Consider the following 20,854-nt stretch of genomic DNA (forward strand, 5'->3'; position numbering starts at 1 on the left):
GAGTTTTTCAAGCAAGAATACACTAATAAAACAAATTTCACAGGTGCATTTGGTTGTGAATACTTTTTTGCTGAGATTTGAACTTATATGCAGATGGCAAGAGTTTTAGTTCTAAGACAGAAAAAGTGTTAAAAGCTTCAACTTTCCCATTTAGATCTGTCACCTGAGGAAAGATCCCAGCACGTCACTAAACTTCTCCAAAGGCAGGCAGATGAGGTCAGAACTGAGTGGGACAAGCTGAATCTGCAGTCTGCTGATTGGCAAAAGAAGATAGATGATGCTCTTGAAAGACTGCAGGGCCTTCAAGAGGCAATGGATGAACTGGACCTGAAATTACGCCAGGCTGAAGCATTCAAGGGATCCTGGCAGCCAGTGGGGGATCTGCTAATTGACTCTCTGCAGGATCACTTAGAAAAAGTCAAGGTATGTGTCACTATATCATTACTTCTGAGTGTAAAATTGTTCATTGCATGAATCTCCGTATCAGGAATTACCCTGTAGAGTGAGAAATTGATGGCTTTCTACTACAGTGATTTATCCTAAAAAGCACATGTAAGGAGTTTATAACTTCAGCAATTAAAATAAAATCAAATCAACATCAAGAATGTATGTTGCTGACATGGGTAAAAGCACAACATAAATGTGTAAAAATCCTCAGCACACTCACTGCTAACTCAGGAGATGCAGAGTTAACAAGAGAAAAAAGCAACATGGAATAGATAAGAGAATAAGTATGATAAAAATATGTAAAATGAAATTTGTTCTTGTTACAATTTTTAAAATATGATGACCACATAATTGTGTCTATACTTGTAGAATAGGATTTAAATAATTTAAAATATATGTTTTTACTGGGTGTTGTTCATGATGTGCCGTTTGCTATCTGTCTTTTTTTGATCACTTGGCTTCATAACTAAAGATAGTCAAAAAATAAAAAAAGCAATCCAAGAAAAGCTGTCATTATTCTCTGTAACTTAATGCTTATCTGCTTTCAGGGGTTGTTTCATTAAATCATTGCTTATTGAGAAACTCAGATGGACTTGTCCTATTTCAGCATGACTCCCATGGCCAGATTTGATAAATACTACGGGATTCCTTCATCTGGAGCACAATAGAGGCAGTTGCCATTTTGATAAGAACGAAGTGCCTCTGTTCCAGTCACATAAATGGGAATCATCAGTCATTTTGAAAGAGACCTGAGCTAACTGTTATTTTCACTGGTAGAACATTAGGATCTAAGAAAGGGGAAATAGAATGACTAATGGCAAGAAAACAATACCTTTAAAAATCAAATGTAGCTTATTAAAATAGAAGTCCTCGAGTTTTAATCACAGAGAAAGTTTAATGAGTATCCTGTAGAAATACTATACAAGAACAAATGAAATACTTGTTAGCTGATGAAGGGCTAGCTCCAAAATTTGTTTATCTTCATTTAAATTCAGAGATCTATTTATAAATTCTCAGAAAGTGTTATTACAGCCATGGGGACTTTTTTTGTAAATTTTGAAGAAGATATTCTGAACAGAAAAACTGAATCTCTGATAATAGAGGAAAACAAAGCAAGTCGCTTAATTCTAAACTGTGACCAGAACTGTTGAATCCATAATTACAGTTCTGAATCCTGTTATGGTTTAAAAAATCCATCCAAGATAACACAATGAATGTCTTATTAGTTGGTTCACTTAAAGGTTAAATACTTTTCCTTTGCAAATGCTTGAATTAAAAGTTAAATTTGTTGAAGACACAATTATGTAGCCTTCAATTAAAAGTTGTTAGTGAACAATAAGGTTTTTTCTTTACAAATTATATTATCAGCTAAACATTATCAAATTGATACATTATGCAAGTTTCACCCTTGCTTTGGTTTTTATGTGTGTCATAATAACTGATCATATTACAGTATGAGAGGAGTACTTATTTCTCTCCATACTTCTAAGAACCCCAATTACCTTCTGAGCAGATCTTCAAAATCTGGGTCATATGTGTTTGCATTTCTTGCAAATCCTTTTTCTAACTGGGGTCACAGTAGCTTTCCCAAACCTAAACTGATGAATAACTTTGTAGGGAATGTGTTTAATCTAGTGCCATTTGTCATTGTTCTCTATAGTTATAGTTGCTGGAGCTCTTAAGGTCATGGTATAATGCTGAACTCACACAAAATAGTGGAACTTTGATCAGTATTAATGGATTATTTTTGTTACAGATTCTAGATCTGTGTAAATGTTCGTCTCTGATGGTGAGGATGAGATAGTTTCTCATATTTGCCTGTTATGAGTTTAGCTAGGTAGGCCTAAATTTAGGCTTTAAATTTCAGACTAGGTCTGGGACTGTCAGCTGACTTGAGCTGGGCTGAGCCAGCTGACAGCTGCCTTCTTCTAGCCAGTGTTATTCCATACCGTATTTCGGCATCATCTTGAAGTGTAAGAGCCAGTATGGGAGTGGTTTGGTCAGTTCCTCCGTAGCTGTTGTCTCAGGACACACTGTGTGTCTCGGGAGGGAAGGGGAGGCCCAGGCCCAGAGCAGTGGCTTCCTACCATGTTATCTTAGGGAAGTAAATTGTTTGTTCTTAGTTTTTCCTTCTGTTTAAGTCTGTCTCTGGAGAACTGACTTCTCTAGAGTGATTTGTAGTTAGAATGGTAGGATCTGTGGTCACTGGGAAGTGGGGAGTTATTTCTTGTTATTTCTAACTTGTGTAAGTGTGTGTTAAATTGTAGTTTACTCTTATTTTTCTCTTTTCTGTATAAATATATATAGTTAGTTTAAGCATAAACCTACTTGGAAGGGTTTTTTTTCTTTTCCTCCCTTTTCTCAGTAAGGGGAGGGAAGCTTTTTCTCACTGTGTTGGGCATTTTGCCAGCTCAACCCAAGACACTACCTAAGGGATACAACCTGGACTACAGATGATCTATAATCAAAATATTCTTCAGACTTCTCTGCTGTCATCTGTTATTCTCCCTTATTTCTTCTCTCATATGAGTGATATCTGCAGACTGAAATATATTTTCTTAAAAACACACATTTGCTGTCCCTCCCAAGCATACCTTTCTGTCCAGTAAAATCCAAACCTCCATTTAACTGTCTTAAATTCAGTTCAAGCCCAAATTAATGTATTATACGTCCCCTCATATCCATTGCCTGATCAGTTTGATTGTAGCTCCAATCATATTTTAGACATGGCCTATGATTTCTACTCCTCTCTGCAGCAAAGTCAATGATGCTTTCTTTTTGCAACCACTAACACAGTTTTCTCCTTTTCCTCAGAATGCCTGGAATTGTCAGGGTCACATGAGACCACCACTTAGTGTTTTATATTAAGCTTTCCCTGGCATCCAATTGATCTGCAATTGTGCCTACCTCATCCATTTGGTATCTCATTCAAAGACCTGTTCCAGGAACTGGCAGTAGAACCACTTTGCCTCTCTTTCTTCCTCAAAGCCTCCTTTGCTCCATACCTACCAAAACCTTGATAATGGTTATGCTGATAGCTTGCAACAGTCGTTGTGTGCCATGCTGATACCTTCTCACTCTTTTGTTGTCTGTTGGTAAACATCTGCTGAGAAATACTAATACGAATTATTAACCATAGGAAGTTTCAGTTTTTATACTTCACACTCTGAATTATTATTTTTTTAACTAGTAGCCACTATTTTGGGTTATTGTGCACAGATTTCTGACTGGGAAGGCAGTTTTAGCTGTGTAGTTTATCTGTTGCTAAAGGTTAGCTCCCAACACACTTATAAGAGCACAGTGCAAAAAACCTTCTTATGCCAGTGATGTTCTGCCACACCACTAGTGAAAAGTAACTGGTTCAGTTTTCTCTCATGCACAACACTGTAAGAGAACAGTAGAGCCTGTAGACTCCATGGGGTATGTAACTACTTTCTGATTGTTTTTCTCTTTTAACCACTGTAAAAGAAAAATAATAAAAATTTTCTAAAAAGTCAGGAACCAGTAGTAGTGTCTGTGGTTCCTTTAGTTCAAGGTAGAAGTGCATATCTCAAGAACACCTCCAAAGAAAAGCTGAATCGTGTAGACCTATTTTAAAATAACTCCATTCTACTATATGATAATTTGTTCTCCTTCACTGTCACATAAAGAGGGCACCTTGACTCAATATGATGATTGATAACTATAAAAAGGAGAACAGAATTTAGTGAAATACGACTTGTGTTTTCCTGCAAGGAATTTTCATGACAGTCTTTGTCTTCTTAAGAGCTGGTTGTTGTTCTTGAAGACTCACTTTTACAGTTGGGAGTAAAGCAGTCACATGAACTTTGCATATAGATTATGCCTTACTGTAACAAGGGTATTCACAAAGGCTGCAAGTATCCTTTTAATTTTTTTTTTCTTTTGTCACAGCCTACATAGAACTTTTTTCTTGAATTAGAAGCTGTTTATTTTAGATTTTCTTCAGCATAATTGACAGTTGTAGTCAATTCTATGTCACTGACAAATGTTTGCTGGAAAATGTCAACCTGAAGCTTATTTCTTATTTGTAAGCTGAGCAGGGTTTAGAGTTAGGCATAGATCAGAAATGAGCTGGTCACTGATCTGCTCATCATCTAATAAAAAATTACTTTCTTCAGGGACAGTGGACAAACTTGTCTCAAAATGAGAAAAAAAAATAAGACACCCCCTTAAGATATTAGCTAAATTTCAGTGGCATTCAAATGTGACCACAAAAAGAAAATAAATACATTTGGCAAGGTGAAAACCCCCTATTATTTCAAACATTTTAATACTATATCAGTAACCTCAATTGCTGGACAATAAATGAGGATAGGTAGTTCATTTAAATAAAAATATTTTAGAAAAAGCCTTATATATTCTTCTGTAGTTCATTTTGGTACTGTTCAGCTACTGCTGAGCTGAAAAGAGGTACTTCAGAAAAGTGGATTCTTACAATGCAGTTATGAGGGAACTGTGCTGGAAGCTGCCTATGATGGGGGTTCTGACAGAAAAGTGAGTTTTTGAATTTCTAATTTATGTTCTCGTTCCAAAATTATTTGGAATGTGTAGATAATTGATAATTTCCTATTCTTCCTGAAAAAAATAATATTTTATAAGGAATTATTAGGAATTACATACAGGAAAATCAATGAATTACTGAATGACATGTGAAAGCAAGCCAATAGTCCACATTCATCCCTTCCTAGCAGACAAGATGTATGCTGGAGGTCAGTTGTAAATAGATCAATAGAATCTATGCAAGAAATAATCACCTGGAAGATGTACTGAATAACCAGAGTTTCCAAACAACTAGATAGCAATAGTAGTCCCAGATCCACGTTAAAGCAAATTGTGTTCAGATTCCATGTGATGCCTATTCTGTTAGTTTTTGCTGACATAAAATTAAACCACAGAATTAAGCTAGCAGAGCTCATGGAGTCCAGTCTGTAAGTAAAACAACACTACACCTCCAGCAACTTCTGAGATCTTTTTAATTCGCTCTTTTTACTGATAGACTTTATGTTACTTGGGGGAAAAAAAAATGGGAACAAAACCATACCGATAACAAAAGACAATATTTAGTTTTGATATGGAGGTCTGAATTTATACAAAGAGCAAAGTAAATTAACTGATAGATATATAATGGTAGATATACCACCTGGTATACCAAACAAACTTCCTCTTGTCAGTTTTTCACACTGCCCTGGATAGCTTCCTCCTTTATTACAAGACCAACTCCTTTTTTTTCTTCAGATTTCTATTATGTGTAATCACTCCCCCCCTCATGTGCAACACTGATTGGTCTCTCTGATGTTACAGAACTTTGAGGAGGAAATTTGTTTAGCAGAGTTTGCAGCAGGCAAGGCTACAGAAGTGGCCCTGAACTGTTGTTTCAGTACTCACAGACTAGGATGTATTTTTGTAGTTTACAGGCATTTCAATCCTTATTACTCTTAGTTTTAACCCCCCAAAAATACTAAAGCATTCCATGTGCAGAATTTTAGATTGTACACTGTGATTTGATAGTGTTTCTAAATGGTTTGTGTAATTAACAGATGGCATCATCCATGGAGTCATGGCTGAATTGGAAATTATTTGCCTGCAGTGCAGGAGATGGAAGTATTGTTTTCTTCAGACTACAACTAGAGTAATTACTGTTGCAAATGCTTCTCAAGTTCACCATTTCATACATATGTCGTTCTGCCACAGAATCATACAATAGTTATTTTGTTATTTTCTTAAACTACTTCAAAATTAATGTACATTTTTTTCAGTTTAATTTGAAGCCAGCTGTTACCACCAAAGAGTATAATCAATCTATATTAAGTTGTCCTATTTTCTTTTGTAATAAAGAACTTTTTAATAAGTTTTATGCTGGACTCAGTGACTTTTAAAACTCTTTTATATAGAACAGGCATTCCCTCCTAATTCATTTTTCAGCTTTCCAAAAACAAACCAAAAAACCCGTCCCTAAAAGAACTAGACACAGTCTTTATAGAAAGATTTTGTATGTGTAAAATATGTGTAGTTTGTTCAATTGTTCTAAGCTTGGTACTTTGAAAGGAGATGATCTAATGGTATATTGGAGGCCTTTCAGGTTTTAAATACAGACATGGCCTCTAAAACCAGAATTTACAAAATGTCAACTCTCCATCAACTGTTTTACTGCTGATATAAAGTAAAACAATGGCAGAGTGTTTAAGAGTGTAATAAACTGTATTTTAAAATAAACCAAATCATACAGAAATTCACTGGAACACTTCAACATCCTAGAGATGTCCTTATATAATATCTTGTGAATTTAAAACTTTGTGAAGTTTGCTATAACGAAAGAAATAGCAGAAGTTTGTTCAATTTGCTAATGGGTCAATTTTCAGGATCTTGTTATACATCAAAGACACTTCAGGTAACCCCATTACCTAATTAGTAACAGCCTAGTATGTTGTTTTTATCTTTTTTTAAATGCGTTTTTATACAACAGATAATTTTGCAGGGTTGGTCAGTTGTCACTGTTGAAGGCAAGTTTAATTTGATAAGGTTTGCCTTAAATATTAAATTGCATTAAAAACCATGGAGTGTTTCATCATGCAGTTGTACCAGCTGATTTTAGTTCTGCTATGCTTCTTAGCTTGTAGGAGATGAAAGTTACTCAGTTGTGTCCTATGGTCTCTTAATCTCATTTAAACAGCTTATGAATCAATTTATTTTCTCACATAAAAAGAAATATATTCACAAGTGGTTATTTGACTTGTAATAATCATGTATTTGCCACTCATACAAATTTAATCTAAAAGTCTCATCTACCTTATGTTGTTGCTATATAATCAGTCAGATAAGATTGGAGAGTTTGCATTGGCAATAACTATGGCAATAGCCTGGATCGAAGCCTATTTTAAATTCCTGAAGCAAACCCTCATTCCCTCTGCTGACTTCTTTTGCAATAAGTTTTATTTTTTATCTCATATTTAGATGCTACCACTGTAATTATAGTGAATGTTTTACAGAATGTAGATTACTTGGCTTTTCTGTCTCTATTGAGTTACTTATATTAAGGGAGAATGCAAAATCTTTTTTCACATAAGAATAGTAAGAAAATTATGAGAAGGCAGAGAAATTAATTCTTTTAAAATTAAGACTGCTCTTGACCATACTATTTATTGGGAAACAGCAGCATAGTTGTGATACAGGAGCAATAATGTTGCTCTCCTAACAAAGAACCAACAAAAATTACTATTCTTAAACTAAATTTTTGTGAAATCACAACTACTGTGAGAAGCAGCTTCTTGTAGGCCCTTTCTCAAAAGAAAAAGCACCTGGGAAAAGAGCAGCAGCAGATTTAACTCAATTTATATCAGATTTGTGTTAACTGTATTAACACAATTATAGTACAGCATACTAACGATTTTCTCTTTGGTTAAGGACCTTTGGGCTAAAGAATACTGATATCTTTTCTCTGACAGCAAGTGCAGGAAAATTCCTGAACTCTAAAGAAGCAAAACCAGTGACCAGTAAAAGTGGAAATCTTTCCTACCTCCAACCCAGTTTGATAGAATGTGCTATTATTAGATCAACAGATTTAATTTAGAGCTAGATTTTTCCTTGTGTGAACTCGCCCTGCTGATTTCAGTGGGAGTTCAACATACACATCTACAGGCATAATTTGACTTTTTAAGTATTGGCAATCTCTGATCTTGGTTTCTGACAGCCTGCTGAGAGAACTGACTAATACATGTATAAAGACTTGTCTGTCTTTTTATGCCTCTGAAGTTAAGAATTGAGGTCAGACCAGAACGTTTGTCAGAGATTGCTCTTTATCAGTTTATCAGAAATAAGAATGGGACTTGAGCTTTTAGAAGAAGTATTAAACATTAATGTTTTAAGTACCTAAGTGGCATGGTTGTTGCAGGGACTGTAGCACTTAGCATGGCTTTTTGTTTTAAGTTTGCCATGTAAACTCAGCACGCATAGATATTAGTCTGATGATGAAGTATTATCATCCCCAGATATGACATTAAATCAAAGATGCTCTTGAACTGCTTTAGTTCTGTTCAAAAGCTTTCTTTTTCTTCTAACCTGGAAATGTAAATATTTAGCCATGGGGAAAAAAATGCAGTGCAAGTAAGACATTTCTTCTTACCAGGGAACTATTTTATTCAGGCTTTCCTAAGTGAGTGTGACACAGGGAGGTGAGTGGTTAAAGGGAGCAAAAATATATCTAAGGAGTATTTATAATAGAAATCTGCTCTGCTGTATATAGTCTTCTGTGGAAACATTTCCATGTAAAGGAAAAGAACATACCAGAAGTGAATATATAACCAGAGATGTGGATGTTCAGTGAGACACAAGAGTATGGAAAAAGGAGGGGTACTAGAAATCAATTTTAATGTTTGTTTCTGTGAGGAGGCATTTTTTTTTCCATGAAGAGAAATCTGCCAGTATTGTGTTTCTAATGAAATCTTTTCTTAAAACATTGACAAAATACATTCTTGGGAACTATCAAGTGTGCAGATTCTGTGATGATAATGTTTCTGTGACATGGGCAAATCAATGAGCAAAGTAAAACCAATTTATCAAGCTCCTGTGCTGGTACACAGTAATTATTCAGGGACTGCTTGATGTAGAGAGTGCAATGACTGTTAGATTGCCTGGAATGTTTATCAGCGACCCATTGCATTACACTTTTCTCATTTTAATCTATATATTTAAATCCTAATAGGGTTATATTTTATTATTTTGTTCAAGATTAACCCATAAAAAACCCGTGTAATTGCTACTTAGCACCTTCATAGTGCTTCTCATGTTCCAGATTGTATGAGTTAATCTCATTTTCTTTCTGAGACTGCAACAGAAGTATTACCCCAGTTTACAAACAGGGCAATTGATTCGGTGAAACTAATTTGTCCAGACAGCAATGCCACTTGAATTATTCTTATTCTCTTCATATTTTACCTGCAAATTGTTTTATTTTAGTTGGGTTCAATTATTCAGAGGATTAAGAATGACAATTTCCATTGGTCTCATCAGGAGCCACAGCTGCTCATTTCCCAGGGCCGTGGCTTCCTCTCCCTCGAGACATGGCAGGGCAGCCTCAGCCACCCAGAATGATTTCAGCCTTATTGCCTGCAAAGGTGGGCATTGCTCTTGACATTTTCCTAGCCTGTGTCTTGGGCTGTCACAAAAACCCTAGAACTGTTTAATCTTTTTAAAGTTTAAACTGTCTCCTTTTCAGCATTTTAATGTTCTTTTTTCTACATTATCTAAAAAAGTAAATAATTGTCACTTTTGACTTGCTAAAATCTACTGCTAGAACAGAATCCCCATGTCTAGCATTGCTGGAAGATGTTCTTATTAGATTCAAGAAGTGGGCCCATGGGAATCTCCTGTGAGTTAACAACACGAAGTGCAAGGTGCTGCACCTGGTTTGGGACAATCCCCAATATCAAATCCAGACTGGTGGATGAACAGATGGAAAGAAGCCCTGCCGAGAAAGACTTCGGGGTGCTGGTGAAGGAGAGGCTGGACTTGAGCCAGCAATGTGGACTCACTGCCCCGAAAAACAACCATGTCCTGGGCTGCATCCAAAGCAATGTGAGCAACAGGACGAGGGAGGTATTTGTGCCTCTCTGCTGTGCTCTGGTGAGTCCCCACCTGGAGTTCTGCATCCAGCTCTGGGGTCCCCAGCACAGGAAGGACACTGAGTTCTTGAAGTGAGTGCAGAGGCCACCAAGATGATTAGAGGGATGGAGCAGCTCCATCCTTCTAATCAGCACCCTCAGCACAGAGGAAAGACTGAAAGAATTGGGATAGTTCAGCCCAGATAAGAGAAGGCTTCGGGACCACCTAATTTGGGTCCTTACAGCTCTTGCAGGGAGCTGAGCAGAAAAACGGAGAAAGACTATTTACAAAGGCCTGTAGTGACAGGACAAGGGATAAGGGCTTCAAACTGAAAGAGTGTAGGTTTAGATTAGATATTAGAAAGAAATTCTTTACTGTGAGGGTGATGAGACAAAGGGATAGTTTGCCCAGAGAAGTTGAGGATGCCCCATCTCTGTAAGTGTTCAAGGTCGGGCTGGATGGGACTCTGAGCAACCTGGTGTAGTGGAAGTTGTCCCTGCCCATGGCAGGGGGGTTGGAATGGGGTGATTTTTAGGGTCCCTTCCAACCCAAACCATTCTATGATTCTGTGTTGATTTGGGGTTTCAACCATGCCCATTTCACATACATCATAGAGTGGGGATGAAAAGATGGAGATGGGAATTTCAGTATTAATTCAAGAGCTGAAACACGGAGCTTTCAACAAAATAGTTAAACAGTCCATCAGACCTACATTCTTCTGGATGTTAGAGACTGGATGGACTGTAATTGCTCCTTTTGGGGTTAAGCTCTGTGAAAAACTTTGTCCCCCTTGCTAGAGATAGTAGTTATCAACTTTATGAGGCTAAACATTATGAATTACATGGGAAATTTAAAAATCTGAGAGGAAATAATAAAGATTTCTTTTAAAAATAAAAAAGATCTCTATACTCTTTTCCTTAGAAAAGACAAGTGATTTCTGAAGCTTCTTGTCTGAAGTGTTTCATGTTGGTTGAGTGCCAGAATACAATCTGTGTCTTAGCAGCATTTGATCTAAGCTTTTGTATGGCCATGCAAAGCTACAGGGTCTGCCTGGTGATATCTGGAAGCCTGAGGTGTTTTGTAATATTATGATACCACTGTTGCAATCTTTCTAGTTTAAACTTATTTCTTTTTTTTTTCTGTCAGTGAAATACTGCATTTGCCTTTAAAATGCCAAGCTCTTTTACAGCACAATAGAGATTTACTTTGTAGAAACTCTTTTCTGAGGACAAGAAGAACTTCTGTGAGTCTCTGTTACCTGAAAGGGTTTCTGGTAATGAACACAGGTTATCACTCAACCTTTTACATTTGTATATATCTCATGCACATTGTTCAGAAGTTAACTAATAGAGATAGTGTGTTATTAATGGTTTAAAACCAGTTTTCACTGAGTCTACAACTTAAGTATATGTATTTTTTCAAGTGCTTTTAGCTTTCATAATGTCGAATGAAACCATACTAAAGGAAAAATTTTCAAAAATCCCTTTATTTTTTTCTGTGTCCTTTGAATAGTGAATGTTAGACTTTCAGATTACACCTTGAAATCCTCCAAGTTACTTACACAGTTCCTGGGCACTGCATCTCTTCTTGGTTGCAAAGTAACTAAGTAACTGGCTGATTATATGAAAAAACTGGCGTGGAACAGTTTATGACACTTCAGCAGTGATGGGCTCTGTCATGACATGGGGTGGTGGTGCAGAACAATTCTAGCTATGTCTTCTTGTAGAGAATTACAAGCTAAATTTGCTTATTTACCTTTCACTTTCTGTAGAGGAGCATACAATTTCAGAACAAATGGCAAGGCAGTAGCATATGTTGCATCTGTTCGGGGATCATAAAACTGCTATCAGCTGTTGGATTTAAATAAATAAATAAGTATATAAAAATTTACAATAACAAAGGGTTACTTTTTCAGGATAAGTACATCTATTTATTAATGTGCTTCTGGTTATTAAATTAGACATTCCAATAGATAAATATTTTCTCCTAGATATAACATTTCTATGACTCATAGCTTTTTCCCTTGACAGTTCAGAAAAGAAGAAAATTATTACCTGGCATTAGGTCATTTTTCTTTTTTTTTTTTCTATTCAAATTTTAATATCCTTCTTTTTAAGGAAATACAGAGTTAGTCTTCCAAATTGCAAAGAAATAACATTTGAAAAATGTAATGTTTTACTGATTCAGAAATACAGAATTCAAAATGGGATAGGACTTGAAGAGAATTTGATTTTCCTTCTCCCCTGATGTTTTCTGTTTGAACTATTTTTATCCCAGGAAAGGATTTATATTCTACTCTACTGTGCTCTTGCGTGGTCATTTCTGAGTTTATAAAAATATATAGGATGGAAAATCAAATCAGCTAAAATCCATTTTGTTTCAACACTGCCAGTCCCCAGGAGCACTAGAATCCAATAGAAATCCAGGGTGAGTTCAAAAGGAAGCTAAGTGTAGCACATGGAACTAGCAGCTGACAATCCCGGGTTTCAGTGAAATTTGAATCGGAATACACTAAACCCATCAGAGAAGAAACTAACTCAGTTTGAAGGAAAAAGATGGAGACTGTTAAACTGTCCTGGGACAGTTCAACCTTGTGCAATTTTAAATATCAAACCACAAGGTGTGCTCTGGCCCATGAACAGTACTGCACTTGGGCACTAAGCGAGCTGAGGTGCAGACCCATCAGCTCTGGGAACCTGCTGTGGCCCAGGTATAGGGTAGCCACTCACCTTGCTGTGCAAATGGATCCTGCTTTGATTTAGCTGCAGTTGATGCTGGTATAAAATCTCCCAACTGAAATTCATCTGACACAGGAGAACTTTTCTCCCTAAGTCATCTCCTATTTTCTTCACGGTGCCAGATGTTCTTTTCTGTCTCTTTCACTGGTGATGAGACTTGAGGTTTAACATAAGCCAGTGCTAGCAGGAGCATCTTCTATATGAGGGAATTCTTCAAGAAAATGTCAGGCTGCCATGAGGCCACTGCCTCACATAAGTGCTGCTCACAGACCAGGGAAACAGACTTTCTTCTCTGTAGGCACAGTTGGCCTTTTCTTGAAATCTGCTTCATGTTAAGTGTCAGAAATACCCACAGTGGAACATATAAGGGGATGGACTTTTCATGCTCATAATTCTGGTCATACCTAAGTCCTATGGGATGCAACCACGAGTGCTGACTTAGTTGACAGATGTTATTGAGAGGCCACTGTCTGTTGGCTTTGAAAGTCATGGCAACACAGAGAAATTCTTGCAACCTTGAAGACAGCAAATGCCACTCTTATTTCAAGGATAGAAAGAAGGACACAGTGACCTACAGGTCAGTCAGCCTCACCTCAATCCCTGGCAAGTTGTTGGAGCAACCAATCTTTGAAATCATCTGCAGGCACATGATGGAGAAGAAAATTCCACTGGAAGCAATTTATTAGTGGGGTTTCACAGTGGCTGATGCTGCGTCAATATAATTTAATATTTGCTTCAATGAACTGGTCCCTGGAACAAAGCTCACCCTCAGTAATTTCACAGTTGGTGCAAAAGTAGGAGGAACAGCTAATTCTCTGGATGGTTGTGCTGTTATTCACATGAACCTTGCCTGCATGAAGAATTAACACCGAAAGGAATCTCATGGAGTCTACAAGGAGAAAGACCAAGTCCTGTGTCATGGAGAGAGAACCCCATGGAGCAGAACACACTCAAGACCAAGGCAAGAAAGACCAAGGCTTTCTTTTTTGGCAAGAAAGCAACTCTGCAGAGAAGAGCTTTGGAGTCCTGGTAGACAAAAAGCTGACCAGAAACACACCCTCATGGCAGAGAAGGCCAACAGCACCCTGGGGTGCCTTAGGCAGAACATTGCCAGCAGGTTGAGGAAGGTGATCCTTTCTCCCTACTCATCCCTGATGAGGCCAAATATGGAGTTCTGGGTCCAGTTCTGGGATCCCAGGTGCAAAATTGTTGCAGATTTCACTGGAATAGTCCAGTGCAAGGCCACAAATATGGTTAGAGGACCAAAACGTCTTTCCTGGGAGAAGAGGCTGAGGGAACTGGGACAGCTCAGCCTTGAAAGTCAAGGCAGCTCAGAATCTTATCAAAGTGTCTAAATTCCTGCTAAAAGGGGAGAAAGAAAGAGAGAAAGAAAGAGAGAAAGAGAGAAAGAAGAGAAAGAAAGAGAGAAAGAGAGAAAGAGAGAAAGAAAGAGAGAAAGAGAGAAAGAGAGAAAGAAAGAGAGAAAGAGAGAGAGAAAGAAAGAGAGAAAGAGAAGAGAGAAAGAGAAGAAAGAGAGAAAGAAAGAGAGAAAGAGAGAAGAGAGAGAAAGAGAGAGAGAAGAGAGAAGAGAGAAAGAGAGAAAGAGAGAGAAAGAGAGAGAGAAAGAGAGAAAGAGAGGAAAGAGAGAAAGAGGGAAAGAGGGAAAGAGGGAAAGAGAGAAAGAGGGAAGGAGGGAAGGAGGGAAGGAGGGAAGGAGGGAAGGAGGGAAGGAAGGAGGGAAGGAGGGAAGGAGGGAAGGAAGGAAGGAAGGAAGGAAGGAAGGAAGGAAGGAAGGAAGGAAGGAAGGAAGGAAGGAAGGAAGGAAGGAAGGAAGGAAGGAAGGAAGGAAGGAAGGAAGGAAGGAAGGAAGGAAGGAAGGAAGGAAGGAAGGAAGGAAGGAAGGAAGGAAGGAAGGAAGGAAGGAAGGAAGGAAGGAAGGAAGGAAGGAAAGAAAGCTTCTTAGTGTGGTCCACTGACAGAATGGGCACAAACTGAAACCCATGAAATTCCATCTGAGTATGAGAAGAGGCACTTGGTGTTCAAACACTGGCACAGATTGCCCAGAGGAGTGCTGGTGTCTCCATGCTAGGAGATACTCAAACCTGATTGAACATGGTCCTGGGCAACCTGCATCTCACTCTGAGCAGAGGGGCTGGCCGAGAGGATCTCAAGAGGTACCTTCCAGCTTCAGCCAGTTTGCAGTTATGTGTTTCTGCAAGAGCACTGATAACTCTGTTTTTAGGAGATCTATATCTGGTATTTGATTTGGTTTTTTCCTTTAAGAGAAAATTAGGCTGACTAGTATGTTCAAATGAAAGGACATGCTATAATTGATTAAATTTTCCTAGGCTATAACCTGTCTACAAAATCATCAATAAATAAAGCTCTATTACCCACCCACAAAACCAGGAGATTGCTGACAAACCAATTATCCATTTACTCATTAGTCTTTCTAAATATTAAGTATTTCTTCTTATATTTTTTAAGTCATATTTTTCAGGACAGTTTATAGTTTTGTGCAAGTGAAAACATTTTTTTAAGTGTATGCCTTTGCAATGATTTTCAGTAAACATACAAAAATATTTAGAAACATGTATGCATTTAATCACTAATAACAGTAAGAAATCTGTGTTCTAGCCTTCAGTTTTTGTACATGTCCAAGCTTGCATGTCCTTGAGAAGTTTATTAGGAAGGGAAAAACATTTAACTACTAAATATAGCTGCTATAACATTTAATCCTTTACAAAGTCTAGATATCAACTGCCTATATAGTAAATACCATTGCTGGAAGACTAGACATGACTTGTCATGATTTTCAAATTATTTGAATTTTTTTCCTTTCTTTTTAAAAGGGTTGTCTTGGTTTGAGATGAGCAACTGCCAACCCCCCCAAGCACAGAGAGAAAAGCCTCCCTCCTAACACCAGGGAAAGGGAGGAAAAGAGAGGGGAAAGGAAAAAACACTTCAAACTGCATTTATACTAAATCTACATATATTTTTCACAGAAAGAAAGAGACAATTAGAAGAGAGTACAAATATTCACTCACACAAGTCTGCAACAAGTTCCCCACCTCAACTTCTTAACGAACACACAAATTCTACTGTCCTAACTACACATTACTTAAGAAGAAGCTTATTCCCCAGGGAGACAAACTCAAGCAGAAAGGAGAGACCCAGAACAACACAATTTACTTTCCTGAGATACCCTGTGAGCCAGTGGTGGGCCTGGTCCTCTCCATCCCCCCTGGGACAGCATCGTGCGTCCTCCCAAGAGGAGGCTGAGAAGCGACTGCCTTAACCACTCCCACACTGGTTCCTACTGCCCTGGAGATGATGTCATAATGTGGTATGGAATACAAACTTACTGGCTAGAAGAGGTCAGCTGTTAGCTCAGCCCAGCTCAAGTCAGCTGACAGCTTCGGCCTAGTCCAGACTTCAGAGCCCAAATCTAGCCCCACCTTGGTGAACCCATAACAAGGGTAAAAAAATGTTTTAAAGTCCTTGGATTCAGTCATGTAAAAATGATCATTAGTGAAAGAGGATACTATCTGCTGAAGTCTTGGACATAATACCTCTGGGAGAAACTAACTTTGGGAGAATTTTTAATTTCCAGTGTTGTGCTCTGAGCAAACCTCCATAGTGTTCAAATCAAAGGCTGGTGTAGCTGTACTTGCCAGTCTATAAAACCTGAGAGGAAAAAAAAGTTAGAGATTGCACCAAATTGTCTTTAACATCTTAGACAGGCACTGTGGCTGTTTCATCCATACCCAAATAGAGACTCATTTCCAGATGCTACTGCTGTACATTGAAATTATTTGATGGATTGGAGAAATGAACTTTAAAGTCTCCTTTAGCTTCACTTTCCAGCAAGGGAAGGGTATTGCCATACAGGTTCTGTGAGATTCATGGTCACTGCTCCCATGGGTATGGGTAACACTAATGAGTCTTTATGTGTTCAGGATGACTGAGGACAATGTGGCTGGGAAACAACGTTACACAGTAGTGGTAATTGTTCCTACGTGGTCTCACAGAGATGTTTCTAAACATGTAAACATAAGTACAAGTGTTGTTAAGGCACATGAAGGACAAAACAACTCCAAACAAAGGAATAGGCTCCCAAGCTATTTTTCACTCCAGAAATATTCCAGATAAGTAGGAGTCAGTAGGAATACTGACTGTATTTTAAATCATAAACTGAAAGCTTAATTGATTGTTTTAATTTTGAGATTCAACAAATGCATAACAATTGCAAGCAAACAATTACTAGATAGCATCTCTTTATTGAATAAAATTTTTAAGACAAATACAGCTAAACTCAATCTCAGTACTACCGTGGTGTGCCTAAGAATATATGCCTTTGTATGTGCATGCTGTTACTTTCCTTTTGTCAGCGTGGTGAATGCTAAGCAACAATGATTGCATATTCTAAATACAGCTGCATAATTGGTATTTGTTCTGACAAGGCACTGAGGTTGTCTGTTGTGGACTGCATCTACACATATATGGTAGGTGTTGGGATCAGTAGAACAAGCACAGTAAGAGTAAAAAAAATAATTGTAATGTCCCACTGACATTTTACAGTAGCAAACAATAAATTAAAAAAGACTGAATTTTCATTTTTCTCTGTGCATAAGGAGTAGGGACTGTTCTGAGAATACAATTCCTCTTCAGGGTGTATTTTCCAAATGCCATAATGAGATTTAGTCTCACTATTCCATAAACATCAGTGAGCCAGAAGTTACAGGCACTTGATTCAGTTTTGGTTGGATTCCTGAACTCTGTGTTTGACTTGTTAGCAAGATATTGCACATGTGGTTGGGGGAGACAGAGGTTAAGAATTGTGAAGAATGTTCCTTCCTGAACTTTATTTTGAATTTTGCAATGGAAACTCCCTGAAGCTAGAAAAGTATATGATATCTCTATTGTTATAGAAATAACCTTGTCTGGGGTTTTTTTGCTCTTCTACTCAAATGATTAGTGAATTTCCTTTCAAATTATATTGAATCAATTTATGAATCCTAAAAGAAAAACCACATATTTTCATGGCATTGAGAAAAGCTATCTCCCTTTGGAGAATCCTTAAATAAAAAGTCCTAGTTTTTTTTTTTATTCTCTCTTCTGAACATTGGACAGCCTTCCAAAGAGGAAGTCAGTGTGTGTTAGGGTTCCCTGATAAAACCACCAGTATGCCGTGTGAAATATGGTAGAAAAGACACCTGAAAAAATCCTAATCATCAAACTTTCATTAACAGAGTTGGTATTCTGGAAAGAGGTGAGGGCTATCTGATGGCTTTTACTGCCTTGGAATAGGATATCCAAAGCATAAGCAAATTTAATGGAAAATATACAGAAAAGGACTTGCAAATAATTTGGTGGGGCTTAGCCTGCATCTTTTAAAATATGTTAGAAACCGTTCTGTAATTACAGACACTTGCCTAAAATCCCTTTGGAGTTGAAGTTCCAGCACTAAAAGGAAAATGCATAATGTTAAGAAACTCCAAGAGAATAACTGGTAAAGATTTGGCTTAGTACTGAGCACTGAAAGTTCAAAACATTGCTATCATAATAGGGATCATTATGAACTAAAGGTCAGCATCTCTGCAGGGACCTAAAATAACCCAAAAAATCCACCACAGCAATGTGCAGTTTTCAGAAAGAAAGCTACACAGATGGGGAAGCCTGAGAGAAAGGAACCAATGGGTCAAAGTACGTGAAGACACTGGATACTGAGAACCAATCCATACTTCAAAATGGACTCATAAAGACCTAGAAAGATGGCGTGGCTAAAGAAATAATAAAGCAAGCTATTTGAAGCAAAAATACAAAGAACAAAGTGGTGTGATTTAAGAGCACTGAATCACCAGAAGCAGACAGCTATTTGCTCAAGTGTTCTAATGCAAGTGTAAAATATCTGTATTTATTAATAGTGTTCACTTATTTAAAATTAGGTTTTTCATGAGGAATGGAACAGGGCAAACATGAGGATCATTTTTTATAACACTTCTAGTCAGGCCTAGACCTGTGGACCTACTGACCAGGAAATCTAGGGAGAATATACTGTAGGAGAGATGAGATTGTTTTGTAAAAGGAGGTGTGCCTTAGACCCTAGTGTGCCTTGAAGGAAACATTCACATATTGTTAAGGGGTATAGGCCATTTGGCATTCACCAAGGATTATAAGAAAGTCTTCCATCAAAGAAACTGTGAGATAACAGAGATGGTCTTCATCTTGAAAAATATGCAGTTATCTGGTGTCCTAGTTCAGCAGGTGGGACCAGTTATCACTGTGTGGTGGTGATCAAAGCTGTGTGTTCTACCCCCTCTATTCATTCCCCAAGGTCAATGGGCCATTAGCAGCAGCTGCCCAGGGAGTCATTAGCACCTTCACACTCAGCCTGAGGGGACATGGCTGCCAATGGGCCATCAACAGTTCAATACCCCATGACTCCCAGAGTTAATCACCCATTGTGTGAGTCCCTGCCCTGGGGGAGGGACTGGGTGCTCCCTGAGGGTACATAAGTGGTGGGTAAGAAGACCTCAGGGATCTTTTGTCAGATCCAGAGGAGCAGCAGGACCTTGACAGGAGGAGATCACCGCTCTTGACCAGACTACAGCCATCACCTGCACCAACAGGTTTCTCACTTCCTTTTGCTTTGGACTTGGTGGAACCACAGGGGTCTCAGCACAAGGGCAAACAAACCCCTTTGGGTTTGTGCCCCAGGACACTGGGTTATACTGCTGGGGTTTGTGAGTTGAATTAAATTGTAACTGACATAATCTCTCTGGTGGTGGGTCCATTTCTCCTGCCAGTTTACCTGTAAACCAGCACATCTGGTAATTTCCTATAAAATATGGAAAGAAAAAACACAGGTCAGTTTTTCCAGAGGGAGGTGATTGTGCTCCAGAAGGTCTTCTCTGTGCAGAATTTTACCTAAATGAACTAGAAAGCAAAATTATTAATGCAGTGGTATATCTTGATGATACAAACCTATTCAAAGTACTTAAGGTGAGGACAGATTGCAAACAGCTATAGAAAAGCCTCACAGTACTGACTGTCAGCAAAGTGATGGCAGATGAAATGAAGTGCTGATAAATCTCAAGCAAAACATGTGGAAAAAACTACCCCAAATTTATGTGCACAGTAATGAGCTCTTTAGGCCTTTCAAACATTCCTTTAGCACTCATGAAAGAGGTCTTGGAATCATAACAGACAGTCCTCTGAAAACATCACATCAATAGTCAGGACCGTTCACAGAGCGAAATGAAATTCTAGGAATTACTGAAAAAAAGCAGAAAATACCATGATGCTGTAGTGTAAGTCCCTGTTGTACCTGTATTGTGTATGTAGTAGGAAGTGTTTTGGATCCCAAATTTAAAAAAAAAAAGGATTATAGCAGGTTAAATAAAAGGTATCCAAGGACAGAATAAATGGTATAGGAGTGGGGCTTGTCTTATGTAATTTTTCATCTGTCAGGTATTCACATGTGAGCTGGTTCCCTGAGCTCACAGTATAGTCAATGAAAATCTTCTCCTTTCTGTTCCAATTCAGGATGTGATTCATGCTGTCTTATAGTAAAACTACATAATGTTCAACTCCTGGCTTCTGTTAGCTATTAATTATAAAGGGTCCATGTGGCAACTTCCTCAGATATAAATACCTTATAGATATCCACATTTGATCAAATATACCTCGGTCTTTGTATCTTAAACATGAAGAAAGAAAAAGTAAGATGGAGGGTTTGTAAATCCTGCAACAGCACAAAGCCCAGTAGGAATGGTTGTTCATTGTCCCTCATGAGTTAAGAATTAGGGACATGTCAAGTTGGTCTGTAGTGACAGGTTTAAAAAAATAAAAAAGGTTGCTCTTTAACTTAAATATAGGGCTTGCCATAGGGTATTATGGATCATAAAAGCATCTGTTAGTCAAAAATTGAGGTATATAATTTCATGGAAAAAGATTCCATTCAGACGTGTTTGACATAAAAATACAGTTTCTGGCTCCATAATCCCTGAGACATAAATTGCTGAGCTGGAAGAGTATGGCAAGGAACA

The 20,854-nt window shown here is 37.9% G+C and overlaps 1 protein-coding gene across 11 annotated transcripts in view; it reads left to right on the plus strand.

Moving 5' to 3' along the window:
- The window catches only part of DMD (dystrophin), a 1,187,916-nt gene that overhangs the window by 992,315 nt on the left and 174,747 nt on the right, over nt 1-20,854 (plus strand). For all 11 annotated transcript variants that reach the window (XM_071568723.1, XM_071569521.1, XM_071566241.1 and 8 more), the window contains one exon: nt 155-423. In XM_071568723.1, the coding sequence (XP_071424824.1) occupies nt 155-423 (269 nt within the window). The remainder of the gene's footprint in view (nt 1-154; nt 424-20,854) is intronic.

The sequence above is a fragment of the Pithys albifrons genome, chromosome 1, assembly GCF_047495875.1.
Source record: "Pithys albifrons albifrons isolate INPA30051 chromosome 1, PitAlb_v1, whole genome shotgun sequence".
NCBI lineage: Eukaryota > Metazoa > Chordata > Aves > Passeriformes > Thamnophilidae > Pithys > Pithys albifrons.